At 39.1% G+C, this 24,952-nt stretch overlaps 1 protein-coding gene across 1 annotated transcript in view; it reads left to right on the top strand.

Moving 5' to 3' along the window:
• Positions 1-646: 646 nt before the first annotated feature.
• The window catches only part of CPB1 (carboxypeptidase B1), a gene marked incomplete at both ends in the record, with an annotated part of 38,675 nt that continues 14,369 nt past the window's right edge, over positions 647-24,952 (top strand). The window contains 9 exons of the mRNA XM_079767365.1: positions 647-717; positions 832-907; positions 10,203-10,327; positions 18,720-18,819; positions 18,906-19,007; positions 19,864-19,965; positions 22,220-22,330; positions 22,419-22,509; positions 23,147-23,349. Of these exons, the coding sequence (XP_079623491.1) occupies positions 647-717; positions 832-907; positions 10,203-10,327; positions 18,720-18,819; positions 18,906-19,007; positions 19,864-19,965; positions 22,220-22,330; positions 22,419-22,509; positions 23,147-23,349 (981 nt within the window). The remainder of the gene's footprint in view (positions 718-831; positions 908-10,202; positions 10,328-18,719; positions 18,820-18,905; positions 19,008-19,863; positions 19,966-22,219; positions 22,331-22,418; positions 22,510-23,146; positions 23,350-24,952) is intronic.

The following is a 24,952-nucleotide window of genomic DNA, read 5'->3' as shown; positions in this document are numbered from 1 at the left end:
TAGATAAACTGTGGTGTATTCATACAGGGGAACAAACCAATATTACAAAAAAAAAATACTAATCAATCTCAATACCATTATCTTGAATGAAAGAAGCTGGACACAAAGAAATATATATGGTGTTACCTCAATTACATGAAGTTTTAGTAGAGTCAAAACTAATATATGAAGCTAGAAATCTAAACAGTGGTTGCCTGAAGGAGAAACTAAAATGTACTCAAAAGAACTTCTTAGGGTGATGAAATGTATACTTTGATAGAGATGGTTATTACATGGGTGTATACATTTGTCAAACTCATCAAAATTTACACTTAAATCTATAGAATTTATTGTATGTAATTCCCAATTCAAAATAAGAGGAAAAAAACAGACTGTAAAATAGATTTTATGTAAAAATAATTTACCTCCAGACTGTTCAAGGTCTGACATCCAATTAGATAGGTTGAAGTTGAGGTTATTTGTCCTGTTTCCACAGGTGTGGAGAGAGATATCCTCTCAGACTTTACACAGCTACCAAAGTAGCAATGCCAGGAAAATAATTAATCACAATTTGATAGTGCCTATTTGCAATCAGAAGAAAAAAAACAAAGAACACCCTGGATTATAAAAGCCGGTGAAACATACCCAAAAGACCTAGTCAGGCACAATGTTGGCACTCTTGGTTCTCGTGACTTTGGCCCTAGCATCTGCTCACCATTCTGGTGAGCACTTTGAAGGGTAAGTAAACAACTCCTTAAATAAGTCAGTCGTTCTTCCTTGGTAGCTCAAAAAGTTTGAATGTATTACCCAATTTTAAATTTTCTGTTCTCCTTCTGCTCTCTCACCATTCAGTCAGAAGGTGTTCCGTGTCTTTGTTGAAGATGAAAATCACATCAACTTGCTCCATGCCTTGGCTAACACCAACCAGGTAAATAGAAATTCTGTACTATAGGTTTGCTTCATACTTACTTTAAAATCTTAAATTGCACTGTGATTCAATCAGAGGAAGAATTACATGAAATATTAGCTATAGCATTTTTGTAGCAAGAAATAAAAACTTGAAAAACATTTAGTGCCACATATCTTTTTATTCTGCCTAATTTAGATTGCCATAAGCTCTATCTATATACATAAAGAGTTAATATGCAAATTTGTCCAGGACACCTTTACAGTCATGACTGGCTCCAAGCCTTAACAGTCACGACCAGCACGGCTCCAAGCACGCCCCCACCCCAGCAGACACACACAGGGGGGCCTCTGTGCGTGAGCTGCAGAGGAAACACCTTTTCTGACTGCTCATTGGCTAAGCTCCCTATACGCCACCACTTGCAGTGTTCTTGTTAACTTGAGTTATAAGAATCCAAAAAGGTGATCTAGGGTTTTTCCACCTCACTCCTGGAGGAAAAAATGAAGGTCCGCTGCTGGAGGGATAAGAAATGTCATATCCTGCCCTAGACTATTTGGCTCAGTGGATAGAGCCTCGGCCTGCCAACCTCAGGGCCTGGGTTCGATTCTGATCAAGGGCATGTACCTAGGTTGCAGGCTCCTCTCTGGCCGGGGCCCAGTTAATGGCTTATGCAGGAGGAAACCAATCAAAGTGTCCCTCTCACATTGATGTTTCTCTCTCTCTCTCTCTTTTTCCCTCTCTCTTCCATGCTCTCTAAAAATCAATGGAAACATATCCTCAGGTAAGGATAAAAAAAAAAAAAAGGAAAAAAAGAAATGTCATATCCTATGAAAGGCACATCTTAAAAATGCCTAAAGAAAGTTGTCATTTTTTCGTGGTGAAGGGACTGGAGTCCATGTTGATGAAAATACCTTGGCAGCTGCTGCAGCTGTCAGTGGCAGCAGCAGCGGGGTGGTGGGAGTGGCGCCTTCCCCTGATCAGCCCAGTCACCTCCCGCAGAGGGAGGCCAGACTGCGGCTTAGGCCCGCTCCCTTTGGGGAGCGGGCCTAAGCCATCAGTAGGACATCCCCTGAGGGCTCCTGGACTGTGAGAGGGGGCAGGCTGGGCTGAGGGCGCCCCCACCCCAGTGCACAAATTTCGTGCACTGGGCCTCTAGTAGTGTTATAAATCCAAGGTAACTTTTTTATTTTTTTAATATATTTGTATTGATTTTAGAGAGGAAGGGAGAGAGATAGAGAAACATCAATGATGAGAGAGAATCATTGATTGGCTGCCTCATGCACACCCCCAACTGGGGATCAAGCCTGCAACCCAGGCATGTGCCCTTGACTAGAATCGAACCTGGGACCCTTCAGTCCACAGTCTGACACTCCATTCACTGAGCCAAACCAACTAGGGCAAAGTAACTTTTTAAAGAGCTGGTAGATCATGACAACTGGATGAGCTGGCCTGTCACAATTAGATAGGTTGAAGTTGTGGTTATTTGTCCTGTTTTCTTAAGCAAAAAAGAAAAATAATCGACTTCAATATTACTGAAAAACTGGGCTTTTGTCCAATTTGAAATTCATTTCCACATCCCATATATCATCTGTTCTCTTTGATTTTCTTTCATTCCAAATCAAACAGCTTGAGTTTTCATGACCTTGATTCAGGCCCTCTTAATGATATGACATGGGGAGAGGGGGGAGAAGGTAAAAAGACATGGGTGATTTCCATGCTTTCTTTTTATTTTCAAGAAACCAAAATATCTATGCTACTTTAAAAAATTCACTGAACATGGAGTAAAAACTGACATTTTTTTATTATGCATGTCATGTGGCAGTAAGCTATTGCTGATCACAAATAGTTCACCAAAACTCTTTCTTCATGAATATATAATCCAAAATAATTTACTAGCTCCTAAATATCTATCCATCTCTCTATCCAGCTATCTTTTCTTTCTATGGATTTTTTTTTTTACCTTTTAAGGTATGGAGGCAAAAAAAGAATGTAGACAGTATCATAATGTGAACAGATTCAGAAATTTAGAATTAAAAGATGATATAAAGTCAACTATTCCAGCCTTCCATTCAAATCAGGAATTTCCTCCATAGAAATAGCATCCCTGATTGCTAGCCTTAATAAAACCTGTTTGAGTACTTCTAGGGACAGTAAGAATACTGCTTTCAGAATAGTCCATTTGCCTTAAACAGCATCCTAATTGCTATGTGAAGCTGAAAGGTACCTTCTCTAATTTTGACCTAACTGAGATAAATATTGTCTTATTTCTAAGATTTATCTTTTCCAGGCCTTCCATCATTTCTCTTAGCACTGTTTTATAGACACTTGATCATCCTGGTCACCTCTGAATATTGCTCAAGCTTTCTGTCTATATTTCTTTTCTAAAATGTAGTTCTCAAAATTGACAGTGGACCTCCAGATGTGCTCTGATTAACACATGCCACAGGACCACTGTCTACCTTCATTTGTAAAGCAGATATTTTTATTAATGGGGTCTGAGATTCTTTTTAGCATCTTGAACAGTTATTGAATACTCTTAGCTCAGAGTAAACCTGTGGCCAATCAAAACCATTGGGTTTTTTTTTTTTTTCTCACATGAATCACCCTCATGTAAGATATTCTTCCAAATGTAACTGCGATTTTTTAACCTAAATGCAAGATTTTAGATTTACCCCTGAGAATTTTATCTTGATAGCCTGTTTTCAGCATGTTGAGATCATTTTAAAAATACGTTCAGTTATTCAGGGTCATAATTCTTCTCCCTAATTTTGCATCACCAGCAAGTTGGATAAGTATTCCTTCTCAACTTTTATCGTTGTCACTTATAAAGAAAAAGATTAAAGAGTCAGGGGTCAGCACAGAACTAGAGGCTTCATTCATGGTTTATTCATTCAATATGTATTTATCTTCACTCTCCAATGTGTCAGACACAGTGTTAAGTACTGAAAGTGATTCATTAACCAACTCTTCTTGGGTAAGTTCGCTAAACTACCCATGTTACTGTGGTGTTACCTACAGATAACACTGTGCTTTCTAACTTGTAAAGAAGAATATAAATGAAGACACTTAGTCAAATGCTTTGCTGAGATTCAAATTCAGCACTCAGGCTTGAGGTCTCTTCCAATAATAAGATGAAATCATTGGGCCTGACTTATCCTTGTTTTAAACAATGCTGGCTCCCAGTGATCACAGCTTCCTTTTCTAAGCATTCACAATGCATCTGCTTCCAGTATACCCTGCAGCTTTGCCAGAATCCATGCCTGGCCCAGGAGCTCCTGCTACTGAGGTTCAACTGTTTTTCTCTTTATGAAATCCAAGACTTGCCCCATCCATTCCTCAGTGATCCCTTCAAACTCTAATTCCGCCAAGCCTGCTGCTAAAGTTCTGCAATTACAACTGCAGTATTTTTTAGTTACTTAAAATTCAGCATTGTATGGTGGTCAAGAGAAGATAATCTGGACTCAGACTGGATTCAACCCCTGGCTCTACACTTGCTAGCTGGATCTTGGTCACCTCTCTGGGTCTCAACATTTTTGTTAATAAAATGAGGAGAATAATAGTATTTACCTTATAGGATTGCTGTGAGATTTAAAATAATTAATATAAGTAGAGCACTTAGAAAGAACGTATATAATAAGAACTATATAAGTGTTTGTTATCTGGAAATTGAAAGGTAATTTACACAGCCAGTATAATTCCCTCTCTCCTCATCTACTGTGGGCCTCAATGTTCTCTTTCCAAAAGAAAGTTATTTCTGCTAAAATTTAACATGACAAATTCTTTATTCATGTTAATTTCATCTCTCTGTATAAGAGGAAGAGATAGTATTAACTCCTTGGAAAAAAACAAAGCCAAACAGGAGTTACATATGGCTACTTTCTCTCTTCTTAGCTGCAAACACCAGGCTATAGCTCCACGCAGTGGAACTGCATGTTTCTTCTTTATTCATTTATTTCCTACACGATTGAAAGATATTTTTATTCTCCTTAGCAATCCAGCAAGTACAGCATATTCTGAACTGTAGCCTTCCTGATAAGATCATTACAAGGGCATCTAGTCTTTGTATTCATCCTTGGCCATGTGACCTTCCTCCCAGCTTTTGAACATGTCCTTTTGAAAGTTAAATGCATTGGAGAGATCTGTGACCACACTGGACTCTAGCCACCTCCCCTTTTCATCTGTAATTATATAGTAAGTACTTTATCTCCTTGCAATCAGAGTTCTACTTGTTCCTTTATTGGTGACAATCACCATAAAACCTACTGTTTTCTCTGTACTTTTCAATTTCTGTTTCTCTAGTTTAAGGTACATGTTTATCTGTGCTTAGAGTGACCTGGTTACAAGTTTCCAATTTCTCATTACTCCCACTACATTAGGAAGTTCCTCCATGGAATCAGATCTAGAATAGAAGTCACTTCTACTTCCAAAAAGAAAGGAAAATTCCATCAAGATAAATGAAGATTCTATAAAATGCAAAATTTCTGGTCAAATGCAATGTGAATAAACAAATTTGTGTAAATTTGTGAAGAACCAAAGATCCTCAACATCAATATTGTTTTATACACCCACTAGAGGCCTGGTGCACGAAATTCATGCACGGGGGGCGGTCTCTCAGCCCAACCTGCACCCTCTCCAATCTGGGACCCCTTGGAGGATGTCCAACTGCCTGTAAACAGGAAGTCGGACATCCCTTTCACAATCTAGGACTGCTGTCTCCCAACTACTTGCCTGCCTGCCTTCCTGATTGCCCCTAACCGCTCTGCCTGCCAGCCTGATCACCCCCTAACCACTCCCCTGCCAGCCCGATCAATGCCTAACTGCCCTCCCCTGATACCCCAGTCACCCCCAAATGCCCTCCCTTGCATATTCCCTCTTTATTAGATAGGGTTTTTTCTTTAGAATATTGGACAGTCCTAACTGGTTTGGCTCAGTGGATGGAGCATTGGCCTGCAGAATCAAGGGTCCCAGGTTCGATTCTGGTCAAGGGCATGTACCTTGGTTGGAGGCACATACCCAGTGGGGAGTGTGCAGGAGGCAGCTGATCGATGTTTCTCATAGATGTTTCCAGCTCTCTATCCCTTTCCCTTCCTCTCTGTAAAAAATCAATAAAATAAATATTATAAAAAAAAAAAAAAAACATTTAAGATTCCTCCATATCTGCCTGGCTGGTGTGACTCAATGGTTGAGACCCCAGGCTGCCACCACTGGAAGGGGATCGAGTCCTGACCAGGCTGAGACCCCAGCCCAGGTTGCCATCTCAGCCTGGCTGGGGATAGCCCGGTGGGGGTGCATGGCTCCATCCCAGGCTGCCTTCACTGGCCTGAAAATAGCACGGTGGGGGTGCACCACCCTCCCGGCCTGAGACCCCAGCCCAGGCTGCTGCCACTGGCTGGGTGATCATGCAGTGGGGGTGCCTGGCCCTGCAGGCATGAGACCCCAGCCCAGGAAGCCAGCCCGGCCAGGGGACCCTGCAGCTTGGGTGCTGGGCCCTGCAGGCCTGAAACCCCAGCCCAAGCTGTCCTCACAGCCAGGGGATCCTGCGACTTGGGGGAGGCTGAGACCCCCGTCCCCAAACCACCCTGGCTTGCCAGGGGATCCTGCAGCTTGGTGGCAGGGGTCTCAGCCCGGCTTGCCAGGGGATCCTGTGGCTTGGGGGCGGCTGAGACCCCTGCCCCCAAACCGCCACCACTTGCCAGCGATCCCATGGCTCACGCTGGGCACTGGTGTCTTCCAGCCAGACACCCTGGACTGCTGCTACTGGGCGGACTCCGCTGGGGCTAAGAGGACTGGGCGCCACCATCTTGTGGCTATGGGCGCAGCCATTTTGTAGTGGTGTGATGGTTAATTTGCATATTACTCTTTTATTAGATAGGATTTTATTCCCAATAGAATTTAAGATTTAAAAAATGTACTTAAGATAAAGTAATGAACATACTACTTTATCCTGTTCTTGCATTAGTTTTGTGATATGTTTTAGGAAGGGCTCTTAAGTTATTAACCAGCTGGTTGATTAAGTTGACATTCCCATTGTGCTATCATCTAAAGATATTCTTTTATCTCCCAACACTTGTCCTTTATGGTTCTTTGTCACTCAGTTTTCTGGATTATAATTTTATGACCTCAGTTGTATAACTTCTTAACTTATAATTCAATTTCCCATATCTCATATTACATATTTTACTCCACTTCCATACTTCAGACATATCACTCACAAGGTCTTGGTAATTACTGAAATTTATATTTATTGCCTTGGGTTAATAATTTGAGTTTATTACATTAGTTGACATCTATGTGCCTATAGTGTTGCTCCTGATTTTTGGCTCCATTTCTCCTAAGCACTGGGGAGTAGCATCAGTATAATATGTCTGTGCCATACTTTCAGGCCTCCATAGTGTTGGATGTCAGTGTTTGCTGAAGGATTTCTCCATGCCAAGCTGAAATTGATAAGGAACCTTAGGTTAGGTCTGCATGTCTTCTGTCAAACATATTTATGAGATTCCTCCACCTTATTTTAAAGAATCCATAATTCTTACTGCAGAATCATATATTTTTTTTTTTCTCCCCTCATTCCCTGCAAAATTTGGCAGAACCAAGATGAATGGGCAAGGGGGAAGGCAACTTTCAATTTACTAAGAAAAATACAACTATCTGTAAGACAATTAGGCTGTTCTGAAGTGGTACTAGATGTACTCAAGCTTGTATTAGAACCATCACAAAGGATATTGTGCAAACATTTATTGCTCTGAGTGGAAAGCTACATCTTAATATAGTTTCTTCCAGAGCAGTCCCTTAGACAAAGATGTGCAGGCAAAGATTTCATTTGGGAAGTGCAGGAAGAACTGATAGAGAAGTGGAAATGGTTACAGAAAAGCCAACAAGGGGTCCCTATTAAGTCAGTTACCACAGATGATAACTAAAGCTTAATGCTACAGTGCAACTCTAGGAAAGGGTACAAATCAGACGTCGCAGAATTATCTCACCTGAGAAGTGAGGGAGTTGGAGTATTTAGACATCCACTCCCAGGGTCATGGTTGAGTGCTTCCCTGAAAAGCATTTTTTGTTGTTGTTTTGTTTCTGTGTTTTTTGTGGGGTTTTTTGTTTGTTTGTTTGTTTTTTGGCATGTCCTGCCTGCTTTGAACTGTTAGCTTGGCTTTTTCCAATTCTCAGGGAAATAGCTTTCAAGAACAGAGATGCAGAGCTTGGTAGTGGGGAGTCCCAGAATTATGTACAGGTGGGGCACTGCCAACTTGCTAAGATACTTGGAAGACTTTATGTGCTTTACCAATTCTAAACTTCTGTGTCTATAAAGATACACCTCCCTCTCTCATCCCACCTTAGAATGCCAAGCATTTATTGGAAACACAAATTCAGGGTTAACTTTTTCAAGTATGCTTTTTCTTATAATGTGCTTGTCTTCATTGTGCTTCTCTTTACAACATTGGCTAACTAGAATTTATTACTAGTCCTTTATTTTCTACTAGAGGCCCGGTGCATGAAAATTCATGCACTGGAGGGGGGACCCTCAGCCAGGCCTGCTCCCTCTCACAGTCCGGGAGCCCTCAGGGGTGGGAGTCGACCCGATGATCAGGGGAAAGTGACACCCCATCATACCTCTGCTGTTGCCACTGATGGCAGTGCAAGCCTCGACTGGCCCTGGTTACCTGAGCCGCAGGCCGGCCTTGGGCAGCTGGGCAGCTGCCATCCGAGTCTTGCCTATGCCTCGGGCCGGTCCTGGGCAGCTGGGGGACTGAGGGGATGGGGGGGACACCAGAGGCAACTGCGCAGCAAGGCCATCTGGTGGCTGTGGGTGCCATCAACTTTGAGGGCGTGGTAATCAATTAGCATATTCTCTCCTTATTGGCTGTGGGCGCCACCATCTTTGCGACAGCGTGAGGGTCAATTAGCACATTCCCTCTTTATTAGATAGGATATCCTTATCACGACATACCTTTATACTTCCTCCATTACCTTTTAACATCTCATTTTTATCCTCCCATTGTTGATTCACTAAGTCACATGCTATAGCCAGTCCTTATCAAATCATCAATACTCCCTCCTTTCAACACCTTAGTGACAACCACACTCATACTTTTTCTTCTGGAATCCCTCTTGGTGTAATCCCTGTTTCCCTGCCTCCCATTGCACTGACATTTCCTATGACCCTAACTCATAACTCAGCACCCATTAGACATCTTCAGTGGTTTGAAGATTATCAGCCCAGGATATAGGCTACAGGTATATCTAAAATTAATATTTTACCTCACCAGTTTCTATTAAGTCTGCCCAAACTTCCTTCCAAGTTTGCCAGCAATGGTCTAAATATCTCCACCTGTCACATCTCCAGCCTAAGACTAGCTCGTAACATCTAAATAGGAATTGTGCAAGACACAGAGGTAGAGAAAGACCCACTGTCTGGCTCACATCAGGCTTCTAGGCCTTTACTCAGCCCAAGAAAGGTATAGGAAAATAGCAAATCCTACAGGAGACAACATGTCCTTGGTTATTATTTTTCCATAGAAAAAGGAAATTTGAAACTACATATTCCATTATTTTTGTGCACAATTTTCTCTAAAATATCTCTCATGAGGACAGAAGCCATATTTGATTTGCTCACTATTATATTTGCTCACAGTAGTCTCAGGCACAGAGAGTAGCACATAGTAGGTCCTCAATAATAGTTCATGAATAACTGCACAAATGAAAATGTCAGTATATTAAATCATCCTCAAGAGTATTTTGTTTGTTGTCATGGTACCTAGATGACCACTATGGAAGGGTACATTTTTCTTCCCTTATATATCCTCCACAGGTCAGAAATGCCCCCAGGTCCACATATTACTTTGACATGTACAGCCCTGAATTCCTCATAAAAAATAAGTTCACTAAAAATTAGAAAGGAAAGCTCAATTTCTCTCTATTAAATTTTGTAGCTCTAGATAAATTCTCATCATTCATTGAACACTTTTATCCATTACCACAAACATTGCTATTCCAAAAAGTAACTGTTCCTGAAAATCAATAAATATAAAAAGAGTAGTTATAGAGTACTGCAATTGACTAGCACTCTGGGAAATAATTACATGTTTTTCATGCTTGCTGATAATCAATTAGGGCTATAAAAATATGTGTAAACATTTTTATTAGCAACTGTTTGATCCCAACTCTTATTTACTCAAAGGATATATCTCTAAGAGATTTCATTAATAATTTAAGTTTGAAAATAACTCAATGGAGTAGAGCAATAGTATTCTTGCCAATGATAATCCACCCATTAGATTAGAGGTATTCAATATAATATATCTTATCCTTTATTCAGATCGACTTCTGGAAACCAGATTCTGTCACACAAATCAAACCTCACAGTACAGTTGACTTCCGTGTTGAAGCAGAAGATATTTCCACTGTGGAAAACTTTCTAGAGCAGAATGAGCTACAATATGAGTAAGTTTGTGTTTTATAACTATTAAAATTCTCTCCCATGTATGTTCTCAACCAAGCCTCTGAATAACTCTGGGAAGGTAAAAATAAGATCAAGACCATGGCTTCCTCAGGTCCACACAAATAGGTCATAACAGAACTAGACCTAGATTCCAAATCTTAAGACTTCAGACCTGGTCAATTTTGTGTTTAGTTGTTGTTCCAATAAAAATGGTTTTGATTCTTGAACCCCAAATCTTCAGTCAGAAATCTTACCTGCTACTGGTTTATAAGTGATAGATAGTCTACAGGCCAAACCAACTATCATCAGCTGTACACAGTATTAGTCCCAAGTCAAATCACTGCCTTTCCAGGTGAGCAGCCAGACCTATTATGAGACATAAGGGCTATTAATATCTCATAATAGGACCTGACTAGAGTCAGACTGAGTGGTCCTTCTGTCCCTTGTCCCCCAAGGCCCCATGACTATCTCTAATGGTAAGAGAGGCATGGATAGAAGGAATAAATAAAAGAAAAGTCATTCTCTAAAGGCCTAGAGTAGAGTTGACTAAGCTGATCACACCATGCCTCCTTTCCCCAAATAGCACACTGGTCCATATAAATCTTTTAAGATGAGAATGTTCACCTAAGTAGAGGCAGTTGTTCATCCAACAAATAGTGAGTGCCTGCATATACCAAGTACCAAAAATGAAAGATATATCCCCACCCACTTCTGAGGAAACCAGATTATAAACTAAACTTCAATAATGTGTAACAGATGTCAAGAAAAGTAAAGAGCTCAAAATACAGGAAAATAGACCAAGTCTAAGGGCTAGAAAAGGTCTAAGATGGCAATGAAGTAGGTGGATGTTACATTTATCTCCTCCCAGGACCAAACTGGAATTACAACTAAAATATAGAACAATAAACCTGAATAACCAACTGAATACTAGCTGAAGAGAAATCTTATAACTAAGGATTTACAGAAAAATTGGGAGGAAGGGCAAAGATGCAAAAAGGGTGGGCCCTATTCCCATGGATGGCAGCTAAGATTCTAGAGGGATATCTCAGCTGCAAAATTTCCCTCTGAGAAGAGGGGTCTCAACCCCATGTGGAGCTCCCCAGCACAGAGCACCAGAGCATCAGCAGGAATTCTGCCCGTCAAGGAGAGACTAGAGACACAGGTGCCCTTTTAAAGGGCAAATGCATAAATTTTGTTCACAACCACTCACCCTGTGCTCCAGCAATGGGAGGGCAGAGTGGAGTAGAGTCACGTGAGGAAATACTAGAGTCTGTGGCTCTGTGGGGAGATATAGCCACCAGGATACCTGTGGTGAGTCATTCTCCCATACAGTACATGCCATCTTCCTTAGATGGAGCACTTACCTTTGTACAGCATCAGCCTGGAGGAAAGCAATATCTATACCCTTTGGACTATCTGCAGCCCTCACCCTGAGGAGCTTGCACCCTGCTGAGGTGACAGCTGCCTGGGCCAGTATATAGAACCAAGTTGGAGGAATCATGCTGCCTGATATCAACTATACTACAAGACCATAGTAATCAAAACAGTATGGTACTGGCATGAAAACAGACATAGAGAGTAATGGGACAGAATAGAGAGCCCAGAAATAAACCTATGCTCTTATGGCCAATTAATATTTGATAAATGAGGCAAAAAAAAAAACATACAATGGGATAAAAACAGTCTATTCAATAAATGGTGTTGGGAAAATTGGACAGACACATGCAAAAAAAATGAAACTAGACCACCTTCTTACAACATACACAAAAATAAACTAAAAATGGACTAAAGACTTAAATGCTAGACTAGAAACCATAAAAATCCTAGAAGATAACATAGGCAGTAAAATCTTGAACATTTCTTTTAGCAATATTTTTTTCTGATATATTGCTTTGGGCAAGGAAAACAAAGAAGAAAACAAACAAAATGGACTATACCAAACAGCAAAAGAAACCATCAACAAAATGAACAGACAACCCACTGAATGGAAGAACACGTTCACCAATGACACATCCAATAAGGGGTTAATATCCAAAATTTATAAAGAACTTATACAACTCAATGCCAAAAAAAAATAACCTAATTTAAAAATGGGCATAGGACCTGAATAGACACTTCTCCAAAGAGGACACACAGATGGCCAATGGGCATATGAAAAGATGCCCAACATCACTAATCATCAGAGAAAAACAAATCAAAATCACAATAAAATACCACCTCTCACCTGTCAGAATGGCTATCATCAGTAAATCAATAACCAACAAGTGTTGAGGAGGATGTGGAGAAAAGATAGTCCAGATTGTTGCAGCCACTGTGGAAAGCAATATGGAGTTACCTCATAAAACTAAAAATGGAACTGTCTTATAACCAAGCAATTCCACTTCTAGGCTATATCCAAAGAAATCCAAAACACTAATTCAAAAAGAAACATACATCCCTATGTCCATTGCAGCATTATTTACAATAGCCAAGATTTGGAAGCAGCCCAAGTGCCTATCATAGATGAATGGATAAAAATAAAATAAAATAAAAATAACAGCTGTGGTACATTTACACAATGGGATAAAACTCAGCCATTAAGAAGAAGGAAATCTTACCTTTTAAGACAGCATGGATGGACCTGGAGAGCATTATGTTAAGTGAAATAATAAGCAGTCAGAGAAACACAAGTACCATATAATTTCACTTATAGGTGGAATCTAATGAACAAAATAAATTGAAAAACAAATAGAATCAGATCATAGATACAGAGAACAGACTGACAACTATCAGAGAGTAGGAGGGTTGGAGGGCTGGGTGAAAAAGGTAAAGTGATTAAGCAAATTTAAAAAAGAACTCATAGAGAAAACAGTAGAGGGAAAAAGGGTTGGGAGAGGTAGAAGAAGGTAAAGGAGATAAATGGTAATGGAAGGAGACTTGACTTGGGATGGTGAACACATAATACAATATACAGATGATGTATTATAGATATGTCAATCTGAAACCTTTATAATTTTATTAACTAATGTCACCCTAATACGTTCAATAAAAGTTAATAAATAAAAAAAAGAAAAGGCCACCCTAAGAAATGAGGCTTCAGCTGAGAACTGAAAGATAAATAGGAATTAGTCTGACAAAGATAAGAAAAAAATCATACTAGGCAGAGAACAGACTATATGCTAAGGCTTAGAACTGGGAGAGGCCATGTTGACTTAAAGGCATTTAGACTACTACAGGGAAGGAGAAAATGAGGCTTTAGTCCTAAGCAGAGTTCATCCAGGGAGTGGGTCAGCATGGAGCAAAGGAGCAGTCTCAGGCTCCAGTCCTGAACATTCAAACGTTTATCCAACAATTCCCTATCACAAGCTCAACCCTTCATTATATTTTGAGAAAATGTGACCTACATCATTTTATCAGAAAATCTCTTGTTTTTCACATCTTAAATATATAGTATAGTATCTATGCTACTGAACATGTCAGTATTTTCATTTGTAAAATCTGTACCTGTTTCAGAAGTGGTGCAGCAAAACGCAACAAGTAAATGCTTTGGGGAAAAAAGCAAATCAGATTCAAATCCTGGCTCTGCAACCTCCTAGCTGTGTGAGCTTGGAAAATTTTCTTAACCTTTCTGAACCTCAGTTTCCTTCTGTATAAAATGAGAATATGATGCCTTTTTCAAAGGGCAGTTGCGAAGATAAAACAAAACCATACGTAAATACATTGCATCTGATATTTCTATTGCTAAGAATGCTGCTATGGTTTAATATTATACAAAGAGGGAGATTGTACATTTTTTAATGTCAACAGAAAGTGTGATGTTTAACCCATTATCATGCTTCACATAGCTTAGCTATCTGCTTCTGCCTGTGGAAACCAGAATTTGACCTTAAGAACTGACTGTCTTTTTAAAACAGATATAACACAGTAAGTTTCAAAATGTGATTTAGATTCATATTTGTGACATTTTGCTCGTATTATTACACTAGGAAGGACTTCTAAATTCCTAGTCTGTAGGAGCTTCAGTAACATTAAAAAAGATGACAGCTTCTTCATAATTCTTTAAGAAAAAAGGATAAACTAGCCCTAGCCACCCGAATGATGTCCTAACTCTATCCATCTCACAAACTAGTAAAATGACTTCTAATCACACATCAGTCTCCTTGTATTGGGTGGAAAATTCATGTATTTCTATAGTGGGTAAATTTTTGGGGAACTGTGTGTGAACACTGTCTCATCTAGAACACAGGGGATAAGATCTTGATACTCTTTGCTTCTCTGTTCACTGTGGAGCACATTTGTAGCATATAATTTTCTAAATATCTATATATATATAAAAGCCTAATATGTTAATATGCTATATATATATATATAAAAGCTCGACTGCTCAACCAGTTGCTATGACAGGCACTCACCACCAAGAGGCAGACACTCCGACCGGTAGGTTAGCTTGCTGCTGGGGTATGGCCTATCGGGACTGGGCGAGGTGGGTTGAACACGCCCTGGAGCCAACCTCCCACAGTCCCTCCCCGGCCTCTAAAATATTTCTTCTAATTAATTTCCTTTCAATGTGCACGAATTCATGCACCAGGCCTCTAGTTAAATAATAATAAGTCTCTAGAAACCCTGGAGAAGCACACCAGCCATATCCTTGCCAGGGCTGCAAGCAGTCCCTGTGCATCCCATTATGACCTCATATGGTAATTAATTTGTGTTTAGACTTTAGATGATTTCCTTCCACAAGAATTTGCAGTTGTTTGTATACTCTACCGCACAAATCCCAGCAAAATAGCTTTTCAGATGTTTCAGTGGTTCCAACCCTCTTCTCCAAGACTTGTATCATTTGGCAACTTTAATCAGATTCTGAATTACCATGGGAAAAAATCACAATGTGTGTACCCAGAGAAATAACTATTTTTAAATGTTTACTAGTATATTGCACCCTTAGATACAGAGAGACTAGGAGTTGGATGGTGTCAGTCTCCACTCCAGGGAAGACTGTTGCTAACAGCCTATAACATCATTTCTCTATGTATTCAGATCCGTGCAGGGACGAGTCCTCAGAGAGCAGGGGGTGCATCAGTGTTCTTCCACGGCGGCAGGCATGCTGTCCGGACTGAGCAAATGCTCCTTTTCCAGGGACCTGAAAGGTGCAGAGAATGGAGTCACATCTCTCCTTTTCATGATTGCACTCCTTGCTTTGTTGGGAGTCCCTGTTATCTAATTTGCCTGCATATTTTTAAAAAAGAAGTTGGATAGCACTATATAAGGAACATATGAAAGTATAAAATAGTATACATGCCTCTGTATTTGGAGCCATAATATGGTCTCTATTACATTAAGAGGCATTGTTTTAATCTCCTACTATAGAGGCTCATTATTTAGTAACTAGAGGCCCGATGCACGAAATTTGTGCAAGGGTAGGCCTTCTTTCTCCCAGCTGCCAGCACGGGCTTCCCTCTGGCGCCCAGGACCTGGGCTTCCCTCCAGCCACCAGCAGGTACCCAGGACCCAGGCTTCCCTCACGGCCCTGGCTTCGTCTGGAAGGTTGTCCGGAAGGATGTCCAGTCTAATTAGCATATTATGCTTTTATTATTTTAGATAATATTTTGTAATATAGTAAAGGAGTGCTTTGTCCTAAATCTAATAAAATCAAATAATCATAGGGCTGAAAAGATCATTTGAGGTCAATCCCCAGTCTTCCAGCAAAACTCAGCACCCTATTTCAACCTCATTCTGTTTTGCAAGTTACCCGAGGATACTTTTACTCTTAGGGGTCATCTTAAATGTAACTTATTTTTATGCTTCTGGTTATTGATTTAAAGGTTTAATATTTAACACAGTGATAATGCAAACAGAATGTCTTGTCTTAGTACCGAACAAACATCCACCCTGCCCAGCCACTGATTCTCCTACATACTTTGAATTTGAGGACTGGGTACAGGAGAAAGGGCAGGATGTGCTGTGGGAGCTCTGTGGCCACTTTATCTGAGCCAGTCCCCATAGGTGAGAGATCGTCGCCATGGTTATGGTCTCACATACAAAGTCTCATGGAAGTCCAGAGGGTGTGGAATGCCTGGAAGCAATTAACTGATTACTTCTTTTCTCTGGGCACCCAACAAAGAAGCCCTACGACCCATATGCTATAGTACCTGCTCACTGACCATGCAAAATCTGTTCAAATGAACATAGATATCATTTACTGCTTCCCCTTGGATTTTTAGTTTTGGCATTTGGTCAGACAAGTTCATCCTTATTTAGTAGGATTTGTTCTTTTTCAACTTGATGATTTTAGAATTTAGTTGTTTTCTTTAAATTTTCTGCTTTTTATTTTTTTTAAAGTCTTCAGGGTTTTGTTTTGTTTATAGTTATATTTGAAAATCATTTTCTTAAACTATTTCTATTCTAGACATTAGTTTTCTCTGTGTTTTCCTGAATTTTATGAAAATTGTAACTAGCAATTTTACCATAGTTTAATTCTTTCTTCATAAACCTTGGAAGACATCTATGTAAATGACCAAGGCCCAAGTCATTGCATCTTAGAACTGAAAAGAACATTAAATACCAGCTAATCAAATGCTTCCATTCCAAAAATTATAAAATTAAGACCCGGAGATTAAATTAATTTTCTGAATCCAAATTATGAGTTAGGCAAAACTATGACACTGATCTTTGGTTTCTAATTTAGGATTTTTCTACTTCTACTCTCTTCCCTAACAATTCAATGTGGGTGTTGAATATAATTATAACACTTAACAACAGCAGGCAGAATGATGGTCCCTCTAAAAGGTCTATATCCTAATCCAGGAACATTTGAACATGTTATGTTAACTGACAAAGGGGCGTTAGTGGTGTAGATGGAATTAGGGTTGCTAAGCAGCTGGCCTTAAAATAGGTACGTTATACTGAATTGTCCAACTAGGTCCACGGTAATCACAAGGACCCTTAAAGTTGGAAGAGTGAGGCAGAAGAGGAGATCAGATGCTGCCCTGTGAGAAGGACTTGAGCCAGTGCTGCTGGCTTCCAAGTGGGGGAGCACAGCAAAGAGCCAAGGAACGTGCCTCTCGCAGCCGGTGAGGGCAAGGAATCAGGTTCTCCCCTCCGCCTCCAGAAGGAACTGAGCCCTGCTGGCTTCCTGATGTTAGCCCAGAGACCTGTGTAGGACTTCTGACCCACACAAGTGTAAAATAATAAATCCATGTTGTTTGTGGTAATTTACGGCAGCCATGGAAACCAATGTGCTGACAGAGTCCTGATGGCAGAAAATGTTCTTTCCAACAGAATTCATTTTAAAACCTGCTTCTTTTCCTTTAAAAAGTATCTGCCTTAAGACAGTATTTGCCTTTTCCTAGGAAGCAATATCCTTTTGTATTAATTTATTGCATTTTCCATAAATAGACACAAGTTCATGCCCTAGTTAACCAAATGAAGGAGCCACAGCGGGGAGTTCGGAGGACAGAGCTGCCTTTCCTCGTCAGAGTGCCCTTGGGGCAGCCGGAGGAGAGGGAGACTTTTGATGTGGGGCTGCAATGCTCAGTGTGTGAGATAAAAACATTTCAAGGCTTGACTGTGGTTAACAGAAGTTTTGCAAACTGGCTTCTGTCCATAGCATTTACAATGCTGTGATTAAGGACACTGATGCTCATAAAATTTTGTCCCTTCAAAACACACTTTCCACTCAAAAGTAGCAAAGAGAAATGAAGTCCCACATACACACACCCTCAGGCCTGCCTCTGACAGCAGGAATTTTCACCTGAACAATTGTGGATAGACATAAGCAAGCCTCAGAGGCTCTATCACCAATTTTCATATTACCTTGCTACAGAATCATTCTTAGACTACTTTGAACACTCGAAAGACAGGCAAGCAGAAACTAGGTCTTTAAACTCAGTATTCTTTTGTCTACTAAATCTTTAGCTTTTTAATATTTCTGAATTTCTACCCAATATATTTTTCTCAAAAACATGAAGACCTCCAGTGACCACCTGCCCCAGTTTATCTGGGACTGAGTAGGCTCCTGGGACATGGGGCTTTTAGTGCTAACACCAGGAATGTCCTGAGGAAGAAAGACCACAGATAGGGCTCAAGTGCACACTTTTGTGTGGCAGCCAATGGCCCTAGCCTAGAATACACCAGATACCATTTTTCAAGTTTAGGGTCCAAAACACCCAAATATGTGACGTCTGGGCCCAGGAAGAGCCTGCCTTGCTCACACTCTACAGTATCCTTCTCAGTGATTTGCTCACTATTTGTGATAATCAGCTCAGGGTAAAAGATATTAGGAACTATCAGAGAACATGTGTGACTCCATGGAGAACACATTGTACTGTCTATTAATGCAGTGGCTCTTGTTTTTCACCTGTGTTCACTGGGAAATGTACTTATGTTCATAGGAGCACACATTTTGGTTCATTGCAGGGTATTAATAAGCAACCTGAGATCTATTCTGGAGGCTCAGTTTGACAGCCAGGTCCGTGCGACTGGACACAGTTACGAGAAGTACAACAACTGGGAAACGGTAGGACATGCACATTGTTTAGTAAGACATTACTTTGGGAATTGAACCAAAAATGCCACATTAATCCATATGGTTCCATTTGGTAGATAGAGGCTTGGACTCAGCAAGTTGCCAGTGAGAATCCAGACCTCATCTCTCGCAGTGCAATCGGCACCACTTTTGAAGGACGCACTATGTACCTCCTCAAGGTAATTGTTTTTAACCATGACCTTGCTATATCTGAGGGCTTTAAATCAATGAATTCTAACACATTAACATCTGTTTCACAGATATACTCATCCCAAACATTGTTAAAATTCTTTCCCTGCCTATATCCCCCAGGGAATCAAACAGATTTCCCAGCTTCTTTTATCATACATGGATTTTTAAATCATTATGTTGACTTATTCAAAAGGAAAAATACAATAAAATGGATGTCCTATAAATTTAGCCACTTTCTTCTAAGCAATGTAAATGATCATCTACCTTGATGAAAGTCTTTCCCCCCAGATGTCGTTTGCAAATCCATTTGCTAAAGAGTTTCACAAACTTCATGTCTATCAGACAATATTACAAAGCATATCAACAATTTCTTTCTGTCATCTTCTAATGCCATTTAGGTCATATAATTCTAATAATATAAAAAGACAAGGAATAAGTGGTAGAGAAGAAAAAATTCTTACAAGATTAGCAACAATCACTATTATTTCTAATTATTCATCCAGTTGTCTTGGGCTTGTCACCTAATAATAGCAGTTGAAAATAACCTTCCCACGAGGACAATTAAGCAGAGTAATTAAGCATCTTCTAAAAATATGTGCTTATCAAGCTTAATAAAAGTAATAAACAACCATGTAAGACCACAGATAGGGCTCAATAAGCCTTCAGCTCAAACACTGGGTTATAGTGGCAAGAACATACTGTGCTAGTATGATGTTTTAATTTAATCATGGGATATATTTCTTGCTGCTGTCAAGTTTCACCTCTTGAATCCAAAGCTCAGAAGGGTAGTGACTGGTAAGCTCCAAATTTAATGAATAATAGTTTTCCTTTTGTTTGTAATAGGTTGGCAAGCCTGGACCCAATAAGCCTGCAATTTTCATGGACTGCGGTTTCCATGCCAGAGAGTGGATTTCCCCAGCATTCTGCCAGTGGTTTGTGAGAGAGGTCAGTATGTAAAGTGATTTAGGGACGGAGGGAAGTAGAAAGTGTTATTTTACTTCAATCAATTCCTTACCACCTAGCTATAATAGAAGAGAATAATAACAGAAAAATCATAATTTCAAGTTCTTATTTTGGGGTATTAGTTGCAACTCTCACCAAAAGACCTTCATAAAGCAAGTTTTAAAATAAACACAGTTAGCGAATTGTATTTACTTGAATTTCACACCCACCTTTAGTGGAAAGGCTAATAGATAGTATAGTGGATGAAAGTTCATGATTGTGGATAAACACTAACTCGATCATTATCTCCTGGATACTAATTATTGCATGCTTTAGAATAAAAGAAAATAGTACATAGTGCTCCCTACCATAAATGGTACTGTTTTCAATCCTTATAATTCTAATTATAAGATATATGTGAAAGCCCTTTAAAAACTAAAATTCTTAAATATCCATGAGCCCATATTGATATAAATAGATGATTAAATAAGTTAGTAAAAAGAAAAGAGGGAACAAGTCTTTCTTACAGAATTACAACTAACAGATGTACAAAGAATGAGCAAAATAGAAAATTACCATTAGAACACTACAGTAATAATAATTTCAGGAAAATCAACAGATATGCACAAAAATTAGGGGGTAAAAGTTTAAAGAGAAATAAAATATTTGCCGTCCTAAAAGTATCTACTGAAAAATATGTACCAGATTATAAAATTTACAATGGAGAAGCCTAGCAGGAACTACCTTAACAACGATCAAGGTTAACATCGCCAGCATGAGACATAATCAATACAATGTGCTCTCTAATGTTATGCACTGAAAAGGTACATGGTTTTGTGTTATTCTTCCCCAAAATGTATAACTTCTCTCTAATTATTAAAATATCCGAGAAGCCCAATTGAGGGGCCTTCTGCAAAATAACCAGGCAGCACTGTTCAATAGAAGTGCCGAATCACAAAGACAAGAGAGACTGAGGAAGGGTCACAGATAAGAAGAGACTATGGAGACATGACAGCCAAATGCAGTTTGGGGTCCTAGAACAGAAAAAGGACATTAGTAGAAAAGATGGTGAAAAATGAGTAGTTTAGTTTATAGCACTGCACCAAAGTGTATCACTTTGATCCAGTTATATAAATGGTAACATTAAGAAAAGCTGAGTGGAGGGTATAAGGCAGTGGTTCTCAACCTTACTAATGCCGCGACCCTTTAATACAGTTCCTCATGTTGTGGTGACCCCCAACCATAAAATTATTTTTGTTGCTACTTCATAACTGTAATTTTGCTACTGTTAATGAAACATAATGTAAATATCTGTGTTTTCCTATGGTCTTAGGCGACCCTGCTAGTGGTTCTCAACCTGTGGGTAGCAACCCACAGGTTGAGAACCGCTGCTGTAGAGCCTAAGACCATCGGACTTAGGAGCCTAAGACTATTAATACATAAAAGCCTCAAATATAAAGTCTATTCAAGCACTTAGGAGAGAGTTAAATTTAATTTTAAAATAATTCTGGGACTAAGAGACTGTGACTCTAAGAGAATATAATAAATGGGCATGAGGTCCTTATTCATAGATAAGTGTCCACATTTCTTAGCATGGAGAACTAGTCCAGTCCTTTAACAGAGTTCCCTTCTCAAGAAACAATCATACAAAGAAGACTTCCATCATTGTGCAGCTTGGAGCCTCAGTGAGAGGCTCCCCAAAGCCCATTAGTGTAAACTCAATTTACAATGGAAGAGGTTCTCATTCTTTTTCCATAATAGACACTGGCTATACTATCTACAGGAGGTTTCATAGAAATTAAATAAATTTCTAGATGATATTATGAGAAACAGGCATAGCCACCCATAGACAATCCTTGTTTACTAGAATGGGTCTTACCCTCATATCTTACTAACTTTGAAAAAAAGTTATCATGGTTATTATTGCAAAGGAAGTGAATATGTATGTTATTTAAAAGTCTTTAGTTTTGTTAAATCTTTGTTCAACTTTAAAGTAAAAAATTAAAATAAAAAATAATAATTATGTGGAATACATAGAGATTAAATAGAGTATCCTGGAAACAGAGAAAAATTAGAAATAAGTGTTTTAAACAAAACTATCAGCAGTATTTTGTTAATTGAATTTTAAACATTAATATCTACTTCAACAAGGGACACTGCATCTATTACCAAAGTCAACATCATCTAGTCTATGTAAATTTTAGCAGCATCATGCATTCCATTTTTTCATGAAATTCTGCTTTGTAACTCATCACAGGCTGTTCGCACCTACGGACGTGAGATCCACATGACAGAATTTCTCGAAAAGTTAGATTTCTATGTCTTGCCTGTATTCAATATTGATGGCTATGTCTACACTTGGACCAAGGTATATGAACCAGTATTTAGAGGCACTGATCAAATTAAAACCAACCACTTTCTATTTTACTTGTTCTAACCATATAATCCACTTTTAGAACCGAATGTGGAGAAAGACTCGCTCCACCTATGATGGAACTAAATGCATTGGTACAGACCCCAACAGAAATTTTGATGCTGGGTGGTGCAGTAAGTATCTAGCTGACCATTTGCATGTATCTGTTGAGAAGCATAAAAGGAAAATTAAGATCGGAAACAAAATAGTATCTAAAACAAGAAAAAATATAATATTTTAGAGTTCTAATTTCTGAAAGCATAGACAATAGAGTTTATTCATTCCATAAAAATGTGTTGTGTGCTCTATTGTATTCCCAACCATGCTAGATGCCGGAACATAAGACTGAACAAACCGACATAATCCTACTACTTGTGGAATGTATAATCTAGAGGAGACCATCATTAAATAGCTATTTAAACAAAATTGTAATAGAATTATAATTTTGTGATTCAATCTCAGAAAATGATGACAATAATATGAAAATTTCTCGTAGATATTAATTTGCTCTATACTTTTTAATTTTCATACACTATATTGATCTCACTGTATAATACTACACAGGAAACATGGCTGGTTTCCTTAAAAACACACTACCCTCATCTTGTGACTAACTGTGTACATAGTTTATAATGTGTACATACATGAGGATGATTATTTGTACTCCTGTGGAAACCACTTATCTTAAACTCTCTGATTTGAAAGTTTGAAATATGCCCTGTGAGAACGTCAATAGATGACCTTTACCATTAACAATATATGTTTTTCCAGAAATTGGAGCTTCTCGAAGCCCCTGTGATGAAACTTACTGTGGACCTGCTGCAGAGTCTGAAAAAGAGACCAAGGCCCTGGCTAATTTCATCCGCAACAACCTGTCTTCCATCAAAGCATATCTGACCATCCACTCATACTCCCAGATGATGCTTTACCCTTACTCCTATGATTACAAACTCACGGAAAACAATGTTGAGTTGGTAAGTAGTCTTGACAGTAGAAATGGTATTTCACTGTTAAATTTTTAAAATTCTATTCTTGGAAAAAATTATAAGAACAATTTCTAGAAGTTCCATTAATAATTTTTGGTAATATAAGCAAAAGACTTACAACAAATTTATAGAGAATCTAAAAGTGGATAAATAAATTAGCTAAAAGAAATATCATTTTGATTCAGGGAATGGTCCTAATGTGGTTTATTCATTCATCTTCAAAATGACAATAGTGCCACCTCCTCCTGCTTCACCACAGTATTGACTCACATGATGATTTCAGAGGCATCTGGGATAATCCACAAAGTTCCCTCATCTCATGTATAATCTTAATCAGAAAGTCAATTTTGTCAAGTTGCCTTGAGCTGGATTTGACATAGGCAGAATGTGGCAGATGTCATTAGGAATGTGGCACATTTAGTTGACATTGGATTGTGATGAAATCCTAAAATTGCTTATTTCACTGTTTGATGAGGTGAGACACAAAAGTAAATCAGTCAATTAAAAAATGATGTGAATGGGTCCTTCCTTGATATAGGAAATAATTTATATCCCTGACTCAAAATAAACTAGCAATCTTGCTGGAGAATCAAGATATAACTACATGAAAAGCTAAATTACATAATTAACAAATATCACACATCAATACATATTTTTTTTAAATAAGGTTTGAATTCTTCACACAATATATTTTTTAAATTTGTGAAACATCTGGCTGCCAGAAGTTGGGAACAGTGATCTAAAAGAACAAGATTTAAAGCATTTGAAAAAAAAATAAAAAATAAAGCATTTGAGTTATGCCTCCCCCCAAAAAAAGTATTCTACTTAGACAATGACATAGATATTTGGCTTACCTAAATACATAAATTTGAAGACCCAGTAACTTTAACAAGTGAAAAATATTGCTTTGTACTTTCAGATTCAGTCTTTCAAAGACCAAATAAAACATGTAATGCTGTAACTGTTTTGTGAAGAGCAAAACAGAAAAATAACTTAGCCTCTTAGAAAATAAAATGATAGCTAATAGCTGACAAGCTCGTTCTTTTTTAAAAAAATGCTATTTTTCAAAAAGCTTCCCATTTTCCCTATCTGTTGCCAAAACACAAAGAAAACATCATGAGTTGGAACCATTAAATATTGCAGTGTTCCAATTATACTCAGTGTTCTCAGTGGGTGCTCAAGGCCCTCTGTCCCAGAGATGGGTGTGGTCAGCTCTTCACTTCAGTCCTAGATTTCCAGCCACCAGTGGAGAGGTGATGGCATGTGTTGTTTGCTTAATTAATGTAAATATGTTTGAATTGTACCACATCAGAATAAAAAAGACAAAGCCATAATAACTAAGCATTAATAAGTTTATAAGTAAAACTAGAGGCCTGATGCACGAGATTTGTACACTCGGGGGGGAGGGGGGAAGGGCGTCCCTCAGCCTGGCCTGTGCCCTCTTGCATTCTGGGAGCCCTCGGGGGATGTCTGACTGACAGCTTAGGCCCGCTCCCCAGGGCCTAACCCGCCATCAGATATCCTTAGCACTGCCGCAGAGGCAGGAGAGGCTCCCACCACTGCAGCTGCGCTTGCCAGCCAGCCATGAACC

This window comes from Cnephaeus nilssonii, assembly GCF_951640355.1.
Source record: "Cnephaeus nilssonii genome assembly, chromosome: 3".
In the NCBI taxonomy this organism is placed as follows: domain Eukaryota; kingdom Metazoa; phylum Chordata; class Mammalia; order Chiroptera; family Vespertilionidae; genus Cnephaeus; species Cnephaeus nilssonii.
The sequence above is the reverse complement of the archived record's forward strand: the minus strand, read 5'-3'. Positions and strand labels throughout refer to the sequence as shown.